Source organism: Ictidomys tridecemlineatus, chromosome 7, assembly GCF_052094955.1.
Source record: "Ictidomys tridecemlineatus isolate mIctTri1 chromosome 7, mIctTri1.hap1, whole genome shotgun sequence".
Lineage (NCBI taxonomy): Eukaryota > Metazoa > Chordata > Mammalia > Rodentia > Sciuridae > Ictidomys > Ictidomys tridecemlineatus.
The window spans coordinates 52,066,072-52,084,868 of NC_135483.1; the positions used below are offsets into that span (position 1 = coordinate 52,066,072).

Below are 18,797 nucleotides of genomic sequence, written 5' to 3' on the forward strand. Positions count from 1 at the left end.
TTTCACATAGCTATTTGAGATGGGTTTAAGATAAAGTTCATGAATACAGTTATCTTATATTAGACAAAGGCACCAAAAACATTTTTTTTGGAGAAAAGATAGCCTCTTCAACAAATGGTACTGGGAAAACTGGAAATGCATATGTAACAAAATGAAATTAAGCCCTTATCTCTCACCATGCACAAAACTCAACTTAAAGTAGATCAAGAACCTAGGAATTAAACCAGACACCTTGTAACTAACAGAAGAAAAAGTAGGCCCAAATCTCTATCATGTTGGATTAGGACCTGACTTCCTTAAGAAGATCTCTGTTGTGAAAGAATTAAAACCACGAATCAATAAATGGGATGCATTCCAATTCAAAAGCTTCTTGCCAGCAAAAGAAACAATCAGCAAAGTGAATAGAGAACCTACAGCTTGGGATCAAATTTTTACCACATACACATCAGATAGAGCACTAATCTCTAAGGTATAAAAAGAACTCAAAAATATTAACACCAAAAAAAAATAAATAATCCAATCAATAAATGGGCCAAGGAACTGAACACACTTATCATAAGAAGATATACCATCAACCAACAAATATATGAAAAAAAATGTTCAACATCTCTAGTAATTAGAGAAAGGCAAATCAAAACTACTCCAAGATTTCATCTCATTCCAATCAGAATGGCAGCAATTAAGAATACAAACAACAATAAATGTTGGTGAGGATGTGGGAAAAAGGGCACACTCTTGCATTGCTGGTGGGATTGCAAATTGGTACAACCAATCTGGAAGGCAGTATGGAGCATCCTTGGAAAACTGGGAATGGAACCACCATTTGACCCAGCTATCCCACTCCTTAGTCTATACCCAAAGGACTTAAAAACAGCATACTACAGGGACACAGCCACATCAGTGTTTATAGCAGCACAATTCACAATAGCTAAATTGCAGATACAAGCTAGATACACTTCACTAGATGAATGGATAAAGAAAATGTGGTATATATACACAATGGACTATTACTCAGCATTAAAAGAGAATAAAATCATGGCATTTGCAGGTAAATGGGTGGGGCTGGAGAATATAATGCCAAGTGAAGTAAGCTAATCCCCCCAAAACAAAGCCTAATGCTCTCTGATATAAGGATGCTGATTCATAATGGGGATGGGGGAGCATGGGAGGAATAGACAAACTTTAGATAGGGCAAAGGGGAGGGAGAAGAAGGGAAGGGGCATGAGGGTAGGAAAGATGGTGGAATGAGATGGACATTATTACCCTAAGTACATATATGAAAACATGAAGGATGTGACTCTACTTTGTGTACAACCAGAGACATCAGAAATTGTGCTCTATTTGTGTAATATGAATTGAATTGCATTCTGCTGTCATATATGACAAATTAGAATAAATAAAAGATAAAAGAAATGATTGTGCCTCCATTTCATCTAGATAAAAATTGCAAAAATAACTGATACTTTACAAGTGGCATGTAATACTAATCAGAATCAGGCATTGACTTTAGTGCCTAAATTTTTGAATTCATTTAATTTTCACTATAAATTTATGAAATGAGTACTATAATTATCCTCCAATTTATAACTGAGGAAGCAGAGGCAAAAAGGATTAAGCTACTATTTATTGCCATGTGACTGAAAAGTGCCAGTGATGGGATTTTGACCTGGACAGTTTGGCTCAAACGCCCCATATTATTGTTCAGTACAACCTACTCTGGGACAGCTCAGGGGCTATCTCAGAATCCAAACAAAAGATGGTGATAGATTAACAAAAGTGACAGGGTACCTATCCAAATTTGTATCTTGGTAGATTTTGAGAATAGAACCAAGCAATTTTCTGATATTCACTTGTGGGTTATGAGAAAAAGAGGAATCAGAATTTTGGCTGAGCAAATAGCATGTATTTCTGCTGACTTTGCAGAAAGAAAACGTGAAGAAATAGGAGGGAGAGAAGAGAATTCTTGGAACAATGTATCTGAGATGGTGAGAGGAGCCGGGACCTCCTGGTTTTTGCATGGCTCCCCTATAGTAGTAGGCTGAAGATGCGACTGACCGACAAAAACACAGGAGAGCAAGTGGTGGCGCAGGTCTGGGAAGCAACACTGGACTTTTGTTATGGAGGTGTTCACCTTGAGAGGCCTGTTAGATATATAAAATGGAGATTGAGTTGTTTGTAAATTCAGAGGGCAAACGTAGAGATTTGGGGATGCCAGTATGTAGATGATATTTGAAATGTAGGGTTGCCACAGATCACTAAAGGAATAAGAATAAATGTAGGAAGAGAAAAGGAGAAGCCCAAAAACTGATCCCTGGAGCACACCATCATGTGGAGCTTGGGTAGAATAGAGTCCAACAAAGGGGACAAAGAAGTGGCTATGAAGCAGTGAGAGAAAGTCAGGAAAGTAGGGGGCAGGAAAGGCCAGGTGAAGAGAGACTTCAAGGAGGAGGACTCACCAGTTCTACTAAATAATAGGTCAAGTAAGATGAAGGCTGAGAATTTATCATTGGATCCAGCACCAGGGAAGTCATCGGTAACCTGACAAGAATAGTGGATGGAGTTCCAGTGGAATGGGGGTCAAAGCCTTATTGGGGAGGGTTCAGGAGAGAAGGAGGGGGAGAAATGGAGGCCGTTGAGTGTGGGAAATGGTTCAAAAGTTTTGTTGCTAAGGGGAGCAATAGCTCATGGGAAAAAAATGGAACCAAATAATTTATTTAAGATGGAAGAAAAAATAGCATGTATTTATGCTGATGTAGAAAGAAAAAAAATTATGAGATAGGAGGGAGAAAGAGAATTCCTGGAGCAACGTATCTGAGATGGTGAGAGGAGCTGGGACCTCCTGCTTTGCTCTACTCTCCTGATAAACAGAGCACAAATGTGGTGGCCAGTGGGTGTGGTGGTGGGAGTTGCTGAGGTCTGGCTGTGGTTTCAGTGTGTGCTCTGCAAGTTCATATGCTGGGAGCTTGGTTCCTAATGTAATGGTATTGAGGTGGTGGAAACCTTAATAGGTGGGGCTGCGGGAGATGGTTATATCATGGGGTACCACCCTTGAAAGAGATTAATGCGGTCTTCTGGGAGTAGGTTAAATTTCACATGAATGGATTAGTTCTTGAGAGGGTGGGTTGCTTTAAATCAAGGCCACCCCACCTGCTTGACCCCTTCTGCAAGAGGCCAGTTCCTTTTCTGCTTCTCTATCATGTTGTCATGCAGTCAGGGAGGCTCTCACCAAGATGTCAGTATCAGCTGTTTGGATTCACCAGTCACCAGAATTGTGGGCCAAATGAACTTCTTCACTTTATAAGTCATCCAGCCTCAGGTATTTTATTGTAGTAATACAGATAAGCTAGGACTCTATGGAAATTATCTTCTAAATTGCTTCATTTTCTCAGTCAAGTAAAAAGGAGAGATATCAGTTGAGTGTGAGGATAGGGAAGAAGGTGTTGGAAATTTGAAGAAGCTTGAGAAATATGGGAATCAGACTATAAAAATAAAATGTGATTGCCAGAAAAATGAAGGGCATGCTTGAAGTTCATGTTCATGAATTTAGAGAGAAACCAGTGAGCATAGCTGTGTGGTTTATACAACTATGTTCATATGCACAGGCACAGGCATGGGTTAGATGGAGAGCAAGTTTGTTATAGGTTTGGCCAACTGAGAACAACAGAGAAAGGTGGGGAGAGGGAGGGAGAGTTGTAGGGATATGCATGAGAGATGGCAATGATTAAATGATTGGAATTTAAGCTCAGCAAAGAGGAAGTGATGACTAAAGAAAATAAGGCACATGAAAATGTCCTCTTAATGAATCCTAGTCTCAGTGCAGTTGAAGGATAGGTATCTGGCTGGAGACAAATGGTGGTCAGGACCTAGAATGGAGATAACAGAGGGATTGTGGCTTTTGAAAATGATAAGGTTTAGAGAATAACTGTGGGGCTAAGCGAGAAGGAAAAGAGGAGGAAAAAGATCATAGGGGGGTGGTGGTCAAGGAACTCAGAACAAAATATGGAAACTTGGTGAATGTGGATATTGTTGTGGTCATTAGGACAGAAACAGTGATCCAGGAACTAGAATCTCGGAGACTGAGGGAAGATGACCCCGGGGTTGCTGGTGAATACCAACCATGAAGACAAAAGGTTGAATATCTGGTGACAGGAAATTCAAGAGTGGGTATTTTAGGAAGAACTCAGAATGATCTAGAAGTGGCAAACCGAGCAAGGCAGATACTTAGCACAGCTTCTTGAGAAACCTGCTGAGAAAGCAGTGTCCTCAGGGAGACAGAGCTCTCCATTGGGAAAGGTTTTATTTACCGAGGGAATTTCACCTTTAAAGGAGACAATACATAGGGTACTGCACAAAAGCACCAGGAATTTAATTGTTATCAAACTCTATGAACAGTGCTGATGTGCACTTTGCCATTTCTTTTTTTTAAAAAAATAGTTATAATCAGTTATCCATGACAGTAGAAAGCTCTTCAATTTATTGTACACAAATGGAGCAGAATTTTTAACTTCTCTGGTTGTACATGAAATTGAGTCACACCATTTGTGCAATCATATATGTACCTAGGGTAATGATGTCCATCTAATTTCACAGTCTTTCCTACACCCTTGCCCCCTCCCCTCTTCCCTTTGCCTCATCCAAAGTTCCTCCATATATCCCATGCCCCCCCCATTATGGATTAGCATCCACTTAACATTTGGCCCCCCAAAACATTGTTTTTTGGGATTGGCTTATTTTGCTTAGCCTGATATTCTCCAACTCCATCCATTTACCTGCAAATACCATAATTTTATTCTCTTTTAATGCTGAATAATATTCCATTGTGTATATGTACTATGGCTTCTTTCTCTGTTCATCTATTGAAGGGTATCTAGGTTGGTTCCACAGTTCAGTTATTGTGAATGGTGCTGCTATAAACATTGATGTGGCTGTGTCACTGTAGTATGCTGTTTTTAAGTCCTGTATGTATAGACTAAGGAGTGGGATAGCTGGGTCAAATGGTGGTTCCATTCCAAGTTTTCCAAGGAATCTCCATACTGCTTTTAGATTGTTACACCAATTTGCAGTCCCACCAGCAATGTATGAGTGTGCCTTTTTCCCCACATCCTTGTCAACACTTATTGTTGTCTGTATTCATGATAGCTGCCATTCTGAATGGAGTGAGATGAAATTTGATTTGCATTTCTCTAATAACTATAGATATTGAACATTTTTTTCATATATTTGTTGATTAATTATATATCTTCTTCAGAGAAGTGTCTGTTCAGCTCCTTAGCCCATTTATTGATAATTTTTTTTTGTTTTGTTTTTGGTGTTAAGTTTTTTGAGTTCTTTATGTATCCTGGAGGTTAGTGCTCTATCTGAAGTATGTGTGGCCAAGATTTGTTCCCCAAAATGTAGGCTCTCTGTTCACTTCATTGATTTTTTCTTTTGCTGGGCTCAAAGCCCTAGAAAAAGAAGAACAAACCAACACAAAAAGTAGTAGAAGATAGGAAATAATTAAAATCAAGGCTGAAGTCAATAAAATTGAAACAAAAGAAACAATTCAAAAAATTACAAAACAAAAATCTGATTCTTTGAAAAAATACTTTGCCATTTCTGAAGACAGTTTTGTCCAACTAGATTCCATGTCATCAGGACAGAAAGGGAGCATCAGGCTTTGAAGACCTGGTCTCCCTGTTGCTTTAAGTGACTTGCAACTGGAACTGGCAACCTCACGTGATGCAGTCTGGGGTCAGAATAGGTTTGATGATTGACATCATATTTTCAGTCAAAGTAGTTGCTCCAGGAGATTTGACTCTAATTTTGTCTATTACTAGGTGTTAGAAAGATTTCCTTTTTCATGGAAAAGACCTATTTTTCTGATCATCTAAACCATGACATGAAACTGAATTTCAAGCTCAAATAACGTAAAGGCAAGCAGACACTATCAGACTATGGAGGAAGGATAGGAAGTGAGAATTAATAATTAACTGTCTACATGGGAGAAACACTGCTCTAAGTGTTTTTCTCATTTGGATTCATTAATTTGGTTTGTTTATTTAGTCACCTACTCCATACTGTGAACTGAACACTTGCTGAGTACTAGGGATTCAACAACCAATTAGAGACTGTGCTTCAGAGGAGCTTATGGCTATATGAGAAAAACAGCTAAGCAAACGGAAACTGTAATACAGTGTAGTGCATATTAATAATTAAAAATTATTAAATACTTATTATGTACTAGGTGCTGTGCTAAGCCCTTTTATCTTAGTTCACTTAATCTTCTCAGCAATCTTTATAGGTCTTATATGAGTCATTTCATAATAATGCTGTAACAAACCGTTCCAAACCCCTGAGGCTTGTGAAAACAAATATTTGCTTTCCCGCATATTATATTTTCAGGCTGCTGGTCAGCTGGGCTTGGTTCCAGGCTTTTGGTGGGGTTCTAGTCTGCTCCACAGGTCTCCATAGTCTCTTTGTTCCAGCGGCTTCCCTAGGATATGTTCTCATAGTAGACCATAGGAGTGTAAGCTGCCAAACCTCTGTATATTTAAAGCCTCTACTCACTTCCAATCCATTATTATTCCATTGGCTAGAGTATGATGTATGAGCAAACCCAACATCAATGAGCTGGACACATACTCTGCTTCCTGCAGTTCAAGGATACAAGGACAAGTGAAGAATTGAGAACAATTTTATTTCATTAATCAGAGTCATTTGGTATGATATCATTCTTAAGTTACAGGTAAAGAAATTTAAAAAAGATATGCAACTTGCCCAGGGTCAGAGAACTAGGAATGATAAAGCTAGAACTTAAACCTGAATGCCCATGCACTGAACCACTAAATTATTTTGCACAGGATGCTTTGGGAGCACTTAGGTGAGGTGGCTTGCCAGCCTAGTGGGGTGTGAAGAGTTAAAGAGAGCTCTGGAAGGGCTGATCCTGAGTAGCATTTAGCTAGACTAAGAGTTTCTATTGGGTATAAAAACAAAGAGGTCATTATCACTGGTGAGAGCAGTTTCCTTGGGGAGGTGAGAACAGAAGGCAGATGGTGGTAGATTAAGGGGTGAGTGGGAGGTGAAGGAAGAGCTTCCAGAAGCAAGGCTGTGACGGGCAGGAAACATATGGCAATAGGATTGGAATAGGAGAGAGGATACTGTTTTTTTTTTCTTTAATAACCTGAGTGCTTAGTACAAATCTCAAAGTTAGTAGAGAGATCCTGATGGATCTGGATTTGACCTCTATAATGTCCTTCACATCCTTGTCCCCTGGTACAAGGTGGACTCCATTAGATAGTTGGGGGACAGTGAGAAGGAGGGATTTTGAAAATGCGTCAAAAAGAGGGAGAGGGGAATAATGTCAATGGCTGAGTTAAATATTTGTCATGGAATTTACAGAGTTGGGTTGATCTATTTATTTAATGATATTTAGGGTAACATATTTAACAAGCAAGTTTGAAAAGACTTTCTTGGAGTATCCATTGATTCAGATGGACTTGTCCACAGTATTCCACACTATTGGTGTTAGGGAACAGACAGATGTGAGAGGCGGGAACAGGAGTTTAAGGGAATAATTCTATAAGATGAGCTCACTGTGCTGACCCCCATATGTTTGTTTTCTAAGAAGCAATTTACCTGCAGCCCTGCCTGGCTTAAGTGGACAGGATATGTCACATTCCTCAGCAAACTACCTATTACCCGCAGGAGAAATGCAGGCCCAATAAGAGGAAGCCAAGTTACCCTGAAAGGGGGAAACTTTTGTGACCCCTTACACAGTTCCAGATCTGAAAATCAGGAAGATCAGGGTAATTACTCCTAATTACCATAAAATCTCTAAGAATTTACTGTTAAAAATCCAATTAGAATCAGTCAGCATGGGCCAAAGTGACCTAGAGTTGTCATGGCAATAGGGACTTAAAAGTCTGATGTCATCTTGCTGCCAGTGAGAAGTTAAGAGGTGAACCTGGATAGAACTATCTGGAAACTTCTCTGCTATACCCAATAAAACTGGAGTGCAGGAAAGCTATGCTGTTCCTCTCCTCTCTGACAGGACCCACTTTCTCCCTTGAGAGTGTCCCCTTTCCCTTTCCAATCCCTTCAGTGAGCTCATGCCGGTTACTCTGGATGGTGTATGTGAAATTTTTCTGACTTGATCACAAGAATTGGGGTTTAAAGGGGAATCTTTATGCTGCCTCAGTTTCTCTGAAGGCCCTAATGCTGTAACAGTGGTAGGTTAGCAAATTGCATTTCACCATTTAACATGCAAAAGAGTCCACTGAAGTGTCAGTCATGGGAATCGGATCTTAGGAAATTGTCAGAGGTGGTGGACATGATTTTACATGTGAAGTGGACACAACTTTACATGTGAAGCTTATCGTATACTAGAATTCATATACAGTTTTCTTTTCCACTTTTTTCCCCTCTCTTGCCCTTTAAAACAATGTAGGTGATTATTGCCAAAATAAACCAATGGAAAAAAATTCAATCTGCCTTTCAGACTCTGAGATTAATAGCTCAGTTGGCAGATCAGGCCTCCCTACAAATATCATAGCTTTAATTAGCTTCTTGGCATTTAGGGCTCAAGTGAACAGAAGATATGTAAGCCACCGGAAAGCTGCTGAAAAACAGAGAAACAAGCGCACTTCCTTGAGCCCTCAACCTGAGCTTTTGGATTGGAGATGGCGTGGCTGGCTACGAGGTATGCAGGATGGTGAAAAGAGTTTCAGTCCAGTATTTATTAAGCAGTAATAACTCAAAAGTCCAGGAGCATGGAGCTTATTTCTCAGACATGCTCTGTGTCTCTCGTAGGGGACGCTTCTCCACTTCATCTTTATTCCAGGTCATGCTAACAGAGGGAAAGAGGGCACAGGGAACCCTGAATTGGCTCTTAAATCTTCCTCCTGAAAGTGGCACACGTTATTTCCTCTCACATTTCATTGGCCCAAACAAGTCACAAGCCATCCCCCACCCAAAATGTAGAGGAAGTGCAATCTCAGAAGGAGAGAAGCCAGAAATATTAGTCAGTGGCACTGATGACAACCAGGTGGGAGAGTATTATAGTTGTCATTAGTGCTGTTCACTGAGTCCGCCATCTGGACTGCAGGAAATGTCCTCTGCCTTTCCACGTTCCCTTTGCCTTTCCTCATCTTGCTCAGCCTTATACAGCATTAACTGGACTTCCTTATCCTCTGATTTTTTGGTTGGATTTAGCCAATGTGAGGTCTTGGCTAGAGATGAAAGGGTGAAGGAAGAAAGATGTTTAGTTATGTATTCCCCAGGTCCTTCCTCTCTGGACTGCCTTTGTTAAGAGACTGAATTCCTCTCTGAAGGCCATGGCTACAGGTCAGGCAGTGTCCTGTAGCTACTACTATCCCCTGGGTCATCAGGCCATGGCTGGAAATGGTCTCTCCATGTGTGCATTTCCTAGATGCTTAACTGTCCTCTATTGGTTTTTCCTAAACGACTCACTCGCTCCCTTTTAAAGAATGGTCATTAGGCTTTCTTCATTTCCTCCTTTGTGGTGTACCCTTGTTTCCTGCCAGGATCTAGACCAATATGACAATCAGTGGAAAGGTAAAAATCCAGGGGCCTCCAAGCTTGGTGTGCAGCAAGCAGGTTTTCAGCAAGTAGGTGTGCAGCAAGAGGGGCGCATATTCCCCAACGCCCCTGTAAATGTGGCCAAGGAGAACAAAGAACTGAGAAGATCTGATGAGAGGACAAGGCTTTGAAGAAAATGGCCTGGGGAGCTCCTCCCTGGAGCAGAAAAGAGGCAGAGTCAAGGAGCACTCTCTATCCAATATATGTAGAGGTCCAATATATATCACAATCCAACCTAGCAGCCTCTCCTGACTTAAATTGTAGTGAAAATGCCTCTGTACAGAGATTATAGCATGTGCATGGAAGGTCTGAAATGTCACATCATTGGCATGTCAGAGTGAATAATTTGTGTGCAAAGGGAATAACATTCATGAGGAAAAAAAGAGAGATGGTGAGATACCATCAGTGTGTGGATGATCCAGTGGGTAGCCTTTCAGAGGAGTGTGGATCTTATTCTTCAGGTAAGGGGGAAGTGCAGTGTAAAGTAGTGGACAGTCTGTTGGAGGGCCTGCAGGCTGGAGCGAAGGCATGTGATGAGGCTGGAGTAAGAGTCTAATAGGAGCCAAAGTAGGCAGTAGTTGTGGAAGTAGAGACAGCAATGAATGAGGGATACTGTGGAGGTCAAATTGATGCTACTTAATGGTCAGGTGGGGATGATTGATAAGGGACAATGAGAAATCAAGATAACTATGAGGTAATTGGGAAGCTCTTGCTTTAGGCTCTGTGTTTGCCTTAGCAATTTTCAGCAAGCGGCCTGCTTAGAAGTTAAGAATGATTGTGTTGTCCAGGGCAGGGAACATGACAGGTGGTTGCTAAAGCCAAGGATGCCATGTTTCCACCTTCTTGTTCTCTCTCTCAGTAGGAGCCCATGGATGGTGTGGATACGCCCTATCAGTAGATTTTTTACTTTGTTTTCTCTTCTTAAGTGATGTGGAGGCTGGTGAAGAGCCCAAAGGCAGGTGCTATAATTTAGATCTGGAATGTTCCTCAAGGTTCACGTTAAAGAACTGGTTTTCCAGCCTGCGGTGCTATCAGGAGGTGGTGGAATCTTTAAGAGGCAGGGTCTAGAGAGAGGTCTGTAGGTTATTAGGGGTGTACCCTTGAAGGGGATTGTGGGAGTTATTCCCTTCCTCTCTCTCTTTTGCTTTCTGGACATGAGTTGAGCAATGCTGCTTTGTCTTGTGGTTTCTTCCATGGTGTGCTGTCTCTCCACAGGTCCTAAAATGTAAAGGGGCCCAACTGACCCAGTTGACCATGGAAACTCCAAAACCGTGATCTGAAATAGAACTTTTTAAAATAAATTGATGATCTCAGATTATTTGTTATAGTAACAGCAGACTAACACAGCAGGGCTCTCACCATTTGTCAATATTCAATTGTTCCATACATTTTGGGAGTGTTGCAGAGATATGAGAGACAGATGAATCATCAATGTGATTTTGTGAATTTTCACAGAATATTTCAAAGACATTTAAAGAAGCTAAACATAGCACTGAGGAAACCAAGACTTAAAAACATCTTTAAGTGGGGTGGGCTACACACCGGATAACTCACTGACTGACATCACCCCTGCAAGATGCTTAGGTCATTGCTTAAAGGGTTGGGAGTATCTTAGGACTTTTTAAGCCCTACTAACATAATGTGTTGTGTGAAAGGCGCCAGACGGTTGTTCCCTGACCTCACATGCTTCTTAGCACTGCCCAGTCCCTAGCCTGATTATTTCTTTGTTTCAGTATCCTGCAAAGTATAGTCATTCATTTCTTTCTTTTTTAGATTTCTTCTACTTCCACTTTTTGAATAAGTTTGAAAGAGTTTCTGTTTATGCTCCATCTGGCATGGAACATGGTCTGACTGATCAAGGTGCCCTTGTTAAGGTAGCCACTGCAAGTCACATGCTGGGTCAGTTTCTGTGTCCATAGCAGCTGAGTGTACTAGCATCATATTTTCAGGCTTTGGCACAGACCTCAGGGATTAGAAATCTAGAGTTAGAGGTCAGTAATCTGCTTTTAATAAGCCCTCCAGATGACCCTGAGACATGCTCAAGTTTGAGGAGGGCTGGTCTAGGGGAGCTTCATAGACATAATTCGTCCTTACCAGAGACGTGAGTCTTGGGAGTGGTCTGCTGATGAACTATTAGTGAGGAAAAAAAATCATGAGAAGTGGTTGTTGCCTGGAACACACTATTTAGCTCTCCATGTCTTTGCTTCTTCACTTAGAATTAGCTGGTGTAAAGTGGTGGGAAGACTGGAGATGAAGCAGTTTGGAGTGGTCCGTGATTGCAGTTCAGGGGCGGTCACAGTAGTACGAGAGGTCTGTCCATTATTTTTAATATTTTAGAAAGCTTCATGGCAGTGATCTGCTTTCCATCATATGCTGCATGGACTGACCGATATGGCCCTGTTTTCTATTTTAGAGCCAAAATAAGCTACTAGACCATGAGCTGAGGACCATTCATGTTCATGTTCCCAGGGATTTACACAGGGTCTGGCCCAAGGAAAATCATGTTTTTAGGACTGATTTATATAAATCATTGTGAAAATAGAGCCTATTTCATGCTAAACTGAAGCGCTGATATTCTAAAGCATTTGTCTCATTTGTTGCAGTGTTAGATTCTGACAGATATTAAAGGATATTTGACTTAGAGACCAGGTAGCTTCAGTGCTACACTTGGCTTGTTAGTGGTCCTGGGGATAATAACCCAATTTGCTTATTCATAAATCTGAGTGGTTTCTATCCTTTACGCCGTTCTGTTAAAACTGGATGTTGTTCCTTTGGTCCTGCAAGATCCATCTGGGCCAATGACAGGACCCTGCTGTGTCCGTGTGTGCAATGTGCTTATTGGCAGTACAAAATGCAGCAGTATGGCAGAGAAATCACATTTTAACAGACGGCCCAGGCAGGGGGAGGTGTCCTGTGGGTGACAGAAGAGGATCTGGTGCCTGGAAACTTCCAGTACCCTGAGAGGGGCTTTCTTCCTTGGCTTTATCAATCTGAGCTTTAGTTTATCCTTCAGCCTATATGTAGTTAAGAAGAAGAGGTTGAAGACTCGGTCACCTGTGGGCCTGTCCCTGGGAAGGGCAAAGAGGAGTGGCCCATTGCTGCAGAAGGGAAGGGGTCAGCAGTGTCCTGGCTTCCCTCCAGCTTAGTACTGTCTCTTTGCTTCTGAGAGCATCCAATCCAATGGCTACCCTTTTAAAAATGGAACTCCAGGGTTAGAAGGTGTTAGGGGCAAGTGAACAGACCAAACCTTTATTAGTTCACAGAACTCCAATTCTTTATTAATCACAGCTTGCTCACAATGACATACAGGAAAATAGCACTAATGAAGAGTATATATGCAGGCAGCAACCTTCAGGAGTTGGGAGGTGGGAGTTGGGGGAGAAACGACTTCAAAACTGCGATAGGTACTTATGGTGGGTATCTGGTGATTCTTAGTTGGCACAAATGCCCTGCCTAGCCCCCTATGACTGTATCAGCTTCACAGATGGAGTGATTTTTTTTTCTTTTTTAAAATTTTTATTAATAGGCAGGATTGCCTCACACTGGGGAAGAAAGACCAGCTTGAGTGGAAGTCCGCAGTGTTTTTGATTTAGTTTGTGTTTGAATGCAACAACCAGCTCACAGTTTCCAAGAGGAAAAATATTCAGTAGCATCATGTACTTGTACTATAGGTAAAAGCTTAAAATGAACATCATCAATCATGGCATCCACAAATAAGCCACCTGACACATTAATTAATTCATTCCATCAAAAGAACTTAAACTAGAGAAGTCAGCCCACTTTATGAAGAGCGATTTTGCGGCTGCTCGGACCATTCGGATGTGGATTTGTGTTCAGCACTTTCAAAAGTTTCAACTTTTTTTGCTTCTACCCGGATTGATCTCAGATCTGTCTTCTCATCCATCCCTTTCTAAAGCCAAAGCACATTTGTAGCACATAATCCAGGAGAAGCAGAAGTAAATGCTATGACTGATGGTTTTTCTTAGCCTGGTTTATAATTTATAGGCAGTAAGTAGATTATGAGCAAACAAATGTGGAGGTTCATGTGGAGTCAATACCTGTGGTCTGGGTATGGTCTTGGTCAAGCTCAGAGACTATAAGCCACCTAGGTCATTAGGCAATGGTGGGTTTCTAGCACCATAGACTGTCTACTGACCTCATTTTTCTGTTAGAATGAAAAGGGCAGGGAATGGAGTTAAGACATGGGGAGCTTCCAAAAGAACAGACCTAGCAAATCCATTTGAGTGGAAAGACACAACATCAAAAGCCTGTTACAGGACATGTAAGATTATGAAATAACTTGCATAATGCAATACTTGTATTTTTTAACAAAAATGTAAGTATTTACAAAATAAGATCCAAGGTATTTTTTAAACATCAAGCAAAACATTCTGCAAAGAGACCGCATTGACTTTTTTTTATTTTTGATTCTGTTTTTTTTTTTGTTTTTTATAATGAGTTCTTTTTAAACCATGTCATACATTTCCCATACTGATATCGCATGATCCATTATAATATAGGCAGGGGGATTTACTATCGGTGGGGCGTGCCATACCCTCCATGTCTTCAGCCAGACAGTTCCACCTGGAGTTCCTTGTTCCTGCGCACCTCCGCGGCATGCCTCTCCTAGAAAACACAGAAGGGACAGAACGTCACAGAGCCGTGCCGTGTGGTCCACACAGAGCAGGATGGCCTGTTCCATCCTCTGCATAATGAGCTTGTGGCTGGAAGTGCCTGGGTTTGAGGTCTACCTGTGTAAATTTTCATTTCACAAGAAGGGAAAATGTGGGCACTGAGAAATGTTATATTAGAGGATTTTACAAGACTTACAGTACCTTTGAAACTGTTTCTTTTGGTTTAAACCATGACCAAACAGTCATATGACTTAAGAGAAATTTGAATATAATGAATTCTGTGTAAATCAAGAGAATAGCAATAAAATATCAAATTGTTGGTTTCTTGGAATTTTTTGGGGGAAGTACCAGAGATTGAACTCAAGGGCGTTCGGTCCCTGAGCCATATCCCCAACTCTATTTTGTACGTTAGAGACAGGGTCTCACTGAGTTACTTAGCACCTCGATATTGCTGAGACTGGCTTTGAACTCATGATCCTCCTGCCTCAGCCTCCTGAGCTCCTGGGGTTATAGGCATGCGTCACCATGCCCGGCTTGCCTTATCTATCATGTTTTTAATGGTGCTTTTCCTTTTCCCTAATATTTAGGTCTTTATCATTGCTTCTGGACACTTTGGAAAGATTTGATCCAGGAAGAAGAACTTTCACATTGTTTTCTAAACTCTTGACCTGTTCCCTTTATAACTTGTCTAATGACTTTTCCAGTCTTAGCTCCATTTCCCACCCCCCCCCCACACCTACATGATGTTTCTGTTTAATGAAATTGTATTTTCATGCTTTAGATTCTTAGTCTTCCAGGGCCACTGGCCAGGATTGTGACCTTACTCTTTAAGCCCTGTGGTAGCTGTCCCTTTCTCCATGAAGATTTTCATGACACCATAGGTTAATGTAATCTTACCTTCTATGTGAACACCTGCATAAAGCAGTATTTCCTTTTCTGTGGCATAAGTAAACTTGAGAGCATTCCTGTCCTTGTCTCATCTGTTATAGTTGACTACAGGTTCACTGAGGGTCTGTCCTTTGTTTTTCATTTCTGTTCCACTAACAGAGTGCTTTGCACATAACCCAGGACTGGTGGATGTTTATTTTCACAAGGAATGGAGGCACTAGCCTTGAACTGAACTTCTGAGAAAACTGATGGAGGAAAGGTGGATCCAGTATTTTTTTAATACATGGTTCTATATCGGATGATTATAAGCATATTGTTTTCCATATAACACATGTCAAGTGTTAGTTATTAGTAGTGTTATTTATTATTCTATTTAGAATATTGTTTATACTGCTTTCCCACCTCCTCAAAGTTCCAGAAATTTCTTGAGGTTCTGTAGTTTCCTTTAGTTCAGGGACAATGACGTTGAATAGATATAAAGTAAATCTTATCATTAAACTCCATTCACTTCAAGGATTATATGTTTATAATATTCTTTATAATACTGAGCTTTTATTAGGCTCTTAATATGTACCAGGCGTATATCAACACAGACTTTACTTTTATCAATTTCCTTAATCCTCATGGCAATCCTATCATAGAGACTCTATTATCACCCCCATTTTACAGGTGGAGAAACTACATTACTTGTTACATTACTTGCCGAAGTTCACCTAACTAACAAGTAGTAAGCTGAGATCCAAACCCAGAGACCCCAGTTCTACAGTCCACTCTCGCTAACCACTGCTGTACAATCTCAGGGTTAGTGTGAGGTGACAGTTGCATAGGAGTGAAGGAAAATGAGTCTTTTCCACTCTAGATTCTAGAAGAAAAATTCATAGACTCTACCCTTCCTTCAATGATACATAATTGGAGGAATGAGGACTTTGATGCTAGAGGGACATTTTCAGAGCAGTTTTATCTAATTGGCTTAAATGAGCTTCAAAAACCATGAAGAAAAGGAAGAGGCATGTATAGAGAAATTAAGTCCTGTTTGGAAATGACTCTGGGGAAATTAGCATGGATGCAGCTGATTCTTGTTTTTGTTCTGCTATTATAAGGAAAAGATGCAGCAAAATTTTTTTCTCATGGAAAAAGAGACTAATTATTGAGTGCCAAGTTCTTAGGAAAATTGAGAAAAAGCCTAGACCATTACTATGCTAGAAAAACACAAAGCCTCAAGCTTAAAGATTCATATTAATGCAACTTCATAAAAGGAAGCATTATAATTAGTATTACTAATCTCCTCTAAGATGCACTTTTTATTACACTCAAAATTTGTTGCAAAGAAATGAATTTTGCCATAGGGAAAAACAAATATAATCTGTGAGCTTTAGATAACATGAGAAAAAGGAAATTTAGATACATCCTTCCAAGTTACTAATCAGTCTATTACTTGAAAACTTTACATTCCAATTATTAAATATGTATTCATGAAATGTTAATGCGACTTTACATCAACATGTAGGATAACCAAAAGCAGAGATATGGGGGACATGCAATTGTTAGCATCATCTGCTTTTCTTATCAGTAAATTGTTTTATTAGAAAACCTGTAGTCCAGAGTTTCCTAAGGCAGTTTGGGGACTCCATGAAGCTCATTCAGAATACTCTTCTTTGATAATACTCATTTCATTGTTGGGCTCCTAAAATTGGCCAGGCACTGTCAGAACCTCTCAGCTAGGCAGACCCAAACATCTAAATTTACAAGGTTTCTGTAATTAACCTTTTTCTCCCTTTAGTAAGAGGAAAGTGTCACATATAGTATTTTTGCATCGTATGTAACTATTTTTCTTATATGAAAAAATGTCTTAAAGTCAGTTTAGGAAAAATTCTGGTCCTCCAGAAATGAAGTTTAGTAGATTTCTCCACTGAAAGGTAAGAAGTATGAGATCTCTTTTTTTTTCTTTGTCTTTGAATGTCCATTTAATTTCATTAAGTATCAAATATAATCAAGGGGCTTGAACGAGATGACCAAGGGTTTTAATCCTACCTGTGAAATTTGTTACTGAGTCTATTTAAGTGCAAAATGATATTGATGTCATCAAGAATCTTTCTTTAATATGAAAGAAAGAGAGGTCAAGGGTGAGTCATGAGAGTCCAGAAAGCTCCCATTTCAAACATCAAAATGATGGTGGCTGTGGGGTCATGGGTAGCCATGGAGTGCAACTTCCAGTCCTTGTGCCGGGACTGCTTATATAAATGCAGTGTTTGATGACTCAATAAATAACAGTAGCTTTAGCGTAGTATAAAAATTCGGAGTCAAAGATACACAGTCTTGTCTAGACTCTGCAATCTACTTAGCTTTGTCACCTCAGCCAAACAGCTTAACCTTTATAAGGCTCCTTAGATGTGAAATGGCGATACTAACAGTATTTTCTTTCAGCATAGTTTGGCTTAAATGTGTCGGTAAATGCAAAAAATGCTGGGCCTACAGTGAGCAATGGATACAAGTTAATTTTAATCTCCTTTCCCCTTTCATTATTCACTCATCACGTGTTCAATGGCTATACCACCATTCACACGTGCACTTGTGAATCAGAATGACAAAAAAAAAAAAAAAAAGAAAATACCAGCCAGATGAGAAGAACGAAAGGTTACAACAGATACAAATTGAGAATGGTTGAAATCTATGCCTAGAGAGTTCTGTGTTATCAAAATCACTCATAGGAAAAGAACCACAGCATTTAATTCCCTGAGAACAAGAATATTATTTTTATCATTTTAAGCTATATTATATTATGTGATGCTGTTTTCATCAGAACAATGGCTAGAAGGCTTCTGCTTGGCACTTGGTAGATTGTTAGAAGTGAAATTACCAATTACCCTGAGATCACGCCTTTTATTTTTCTAGGTACCATCCTTTGTGGTTGGATAGGGTGAATTAGATGCCAAGCTTGTCTAGGTGATTTACCTTTCTTGCTCTGGAACACCCCAAAAGCTCTGTTGGTATTTATTATGATATTATAAGTTGGGTAGGCAGTTGGGACAGGGGAGAATTTCTGGCAGTACACTGTGAAGTGTTTCAAGGGAGGAAGGGTCATGTTAGGGAAAGAAGAAAGTATCTCTCTAATCATTCCTGCTGATAGAACAGCTGTTTTTCCTGGTATGGCAGCCTTGATGTGGATTCGCTTACACTGATATTCTTCAGCACCTAGGTTTTTACTGACTGGATTGGACCATATTACACATTGTCTTCTTCTCTGATATCTAAATAGCTATCTATGCTATTTAGTGATGTATTTTATGTTACCTGCATCAGGAAAGAGATGGTAAATATCTTTTGATGTTACACTCCCTTTCAGGTTCCTAAACATATAGTAGGGATTTCATAAATACTCATTGGAGAATTAACTCATTAATAGGTGCCATTTCTGAAGTAATCATCATTGAATGTGACAGATTTCAGAAGAGCTTATGCTATATGGTCAGTTTTACACATTTCCAGCATTATTATTGATCTTTTAAATTTCTAATTTCATAAGATGATTTTGTTTAAACAAAAGGTTAGATAGTGATCATGACAAAAAACTTAATAGTTTTTGTATATACAAAAAACTACTTAGTAGTTTTAATCTATACAGATACAATATGCAACAATTTTGCACCATATCTACAATCTATTTAAAATATATCAAATGGAACTTATTTTCTTACTTTC

The 18,797-nt window shown here is 39.9% G+C and overlaps 1 protein-coding gene and 1 long non-coding RNA gene across 2 annotated transcripts in view; one reads left to right on the plus strand and one right to left on the minus strand.

The window, feature by feature from the left end:
• Positions 1–17,706, plus strand: part of LOC144365469 (uncharacterized) — a 47,021-nt gene extending 29,315 nt beyond the window's left edge. The window contains exon 5 of the long non-coding RNA XR_013423936.1: positions 8,556–17,706. This is a non-coding gene — a long non-coding RNA (uncharacterized LOC144365469). The remainder of the gene's footprint in view (positions 1–8,555) is intronic.
• The window catches only part of Stmn2 (stathmin 2), a 52,380-nt gene continuing 46,407 nt past the window's right edge, over positions 12,825–18,797 (minus strand). The window contains exon 5 of the mRNA XM_005341358.4: positions 12,825–14,202. Coding sequence (XP_005341415.1) covers positions 14,143–14,202 — 60 coding nt within the window. The 3' untranslated portion in view covers positions 12,825–14,142. The remainder of the gene's footprint in view (positions 14,203–18,797) is intronic.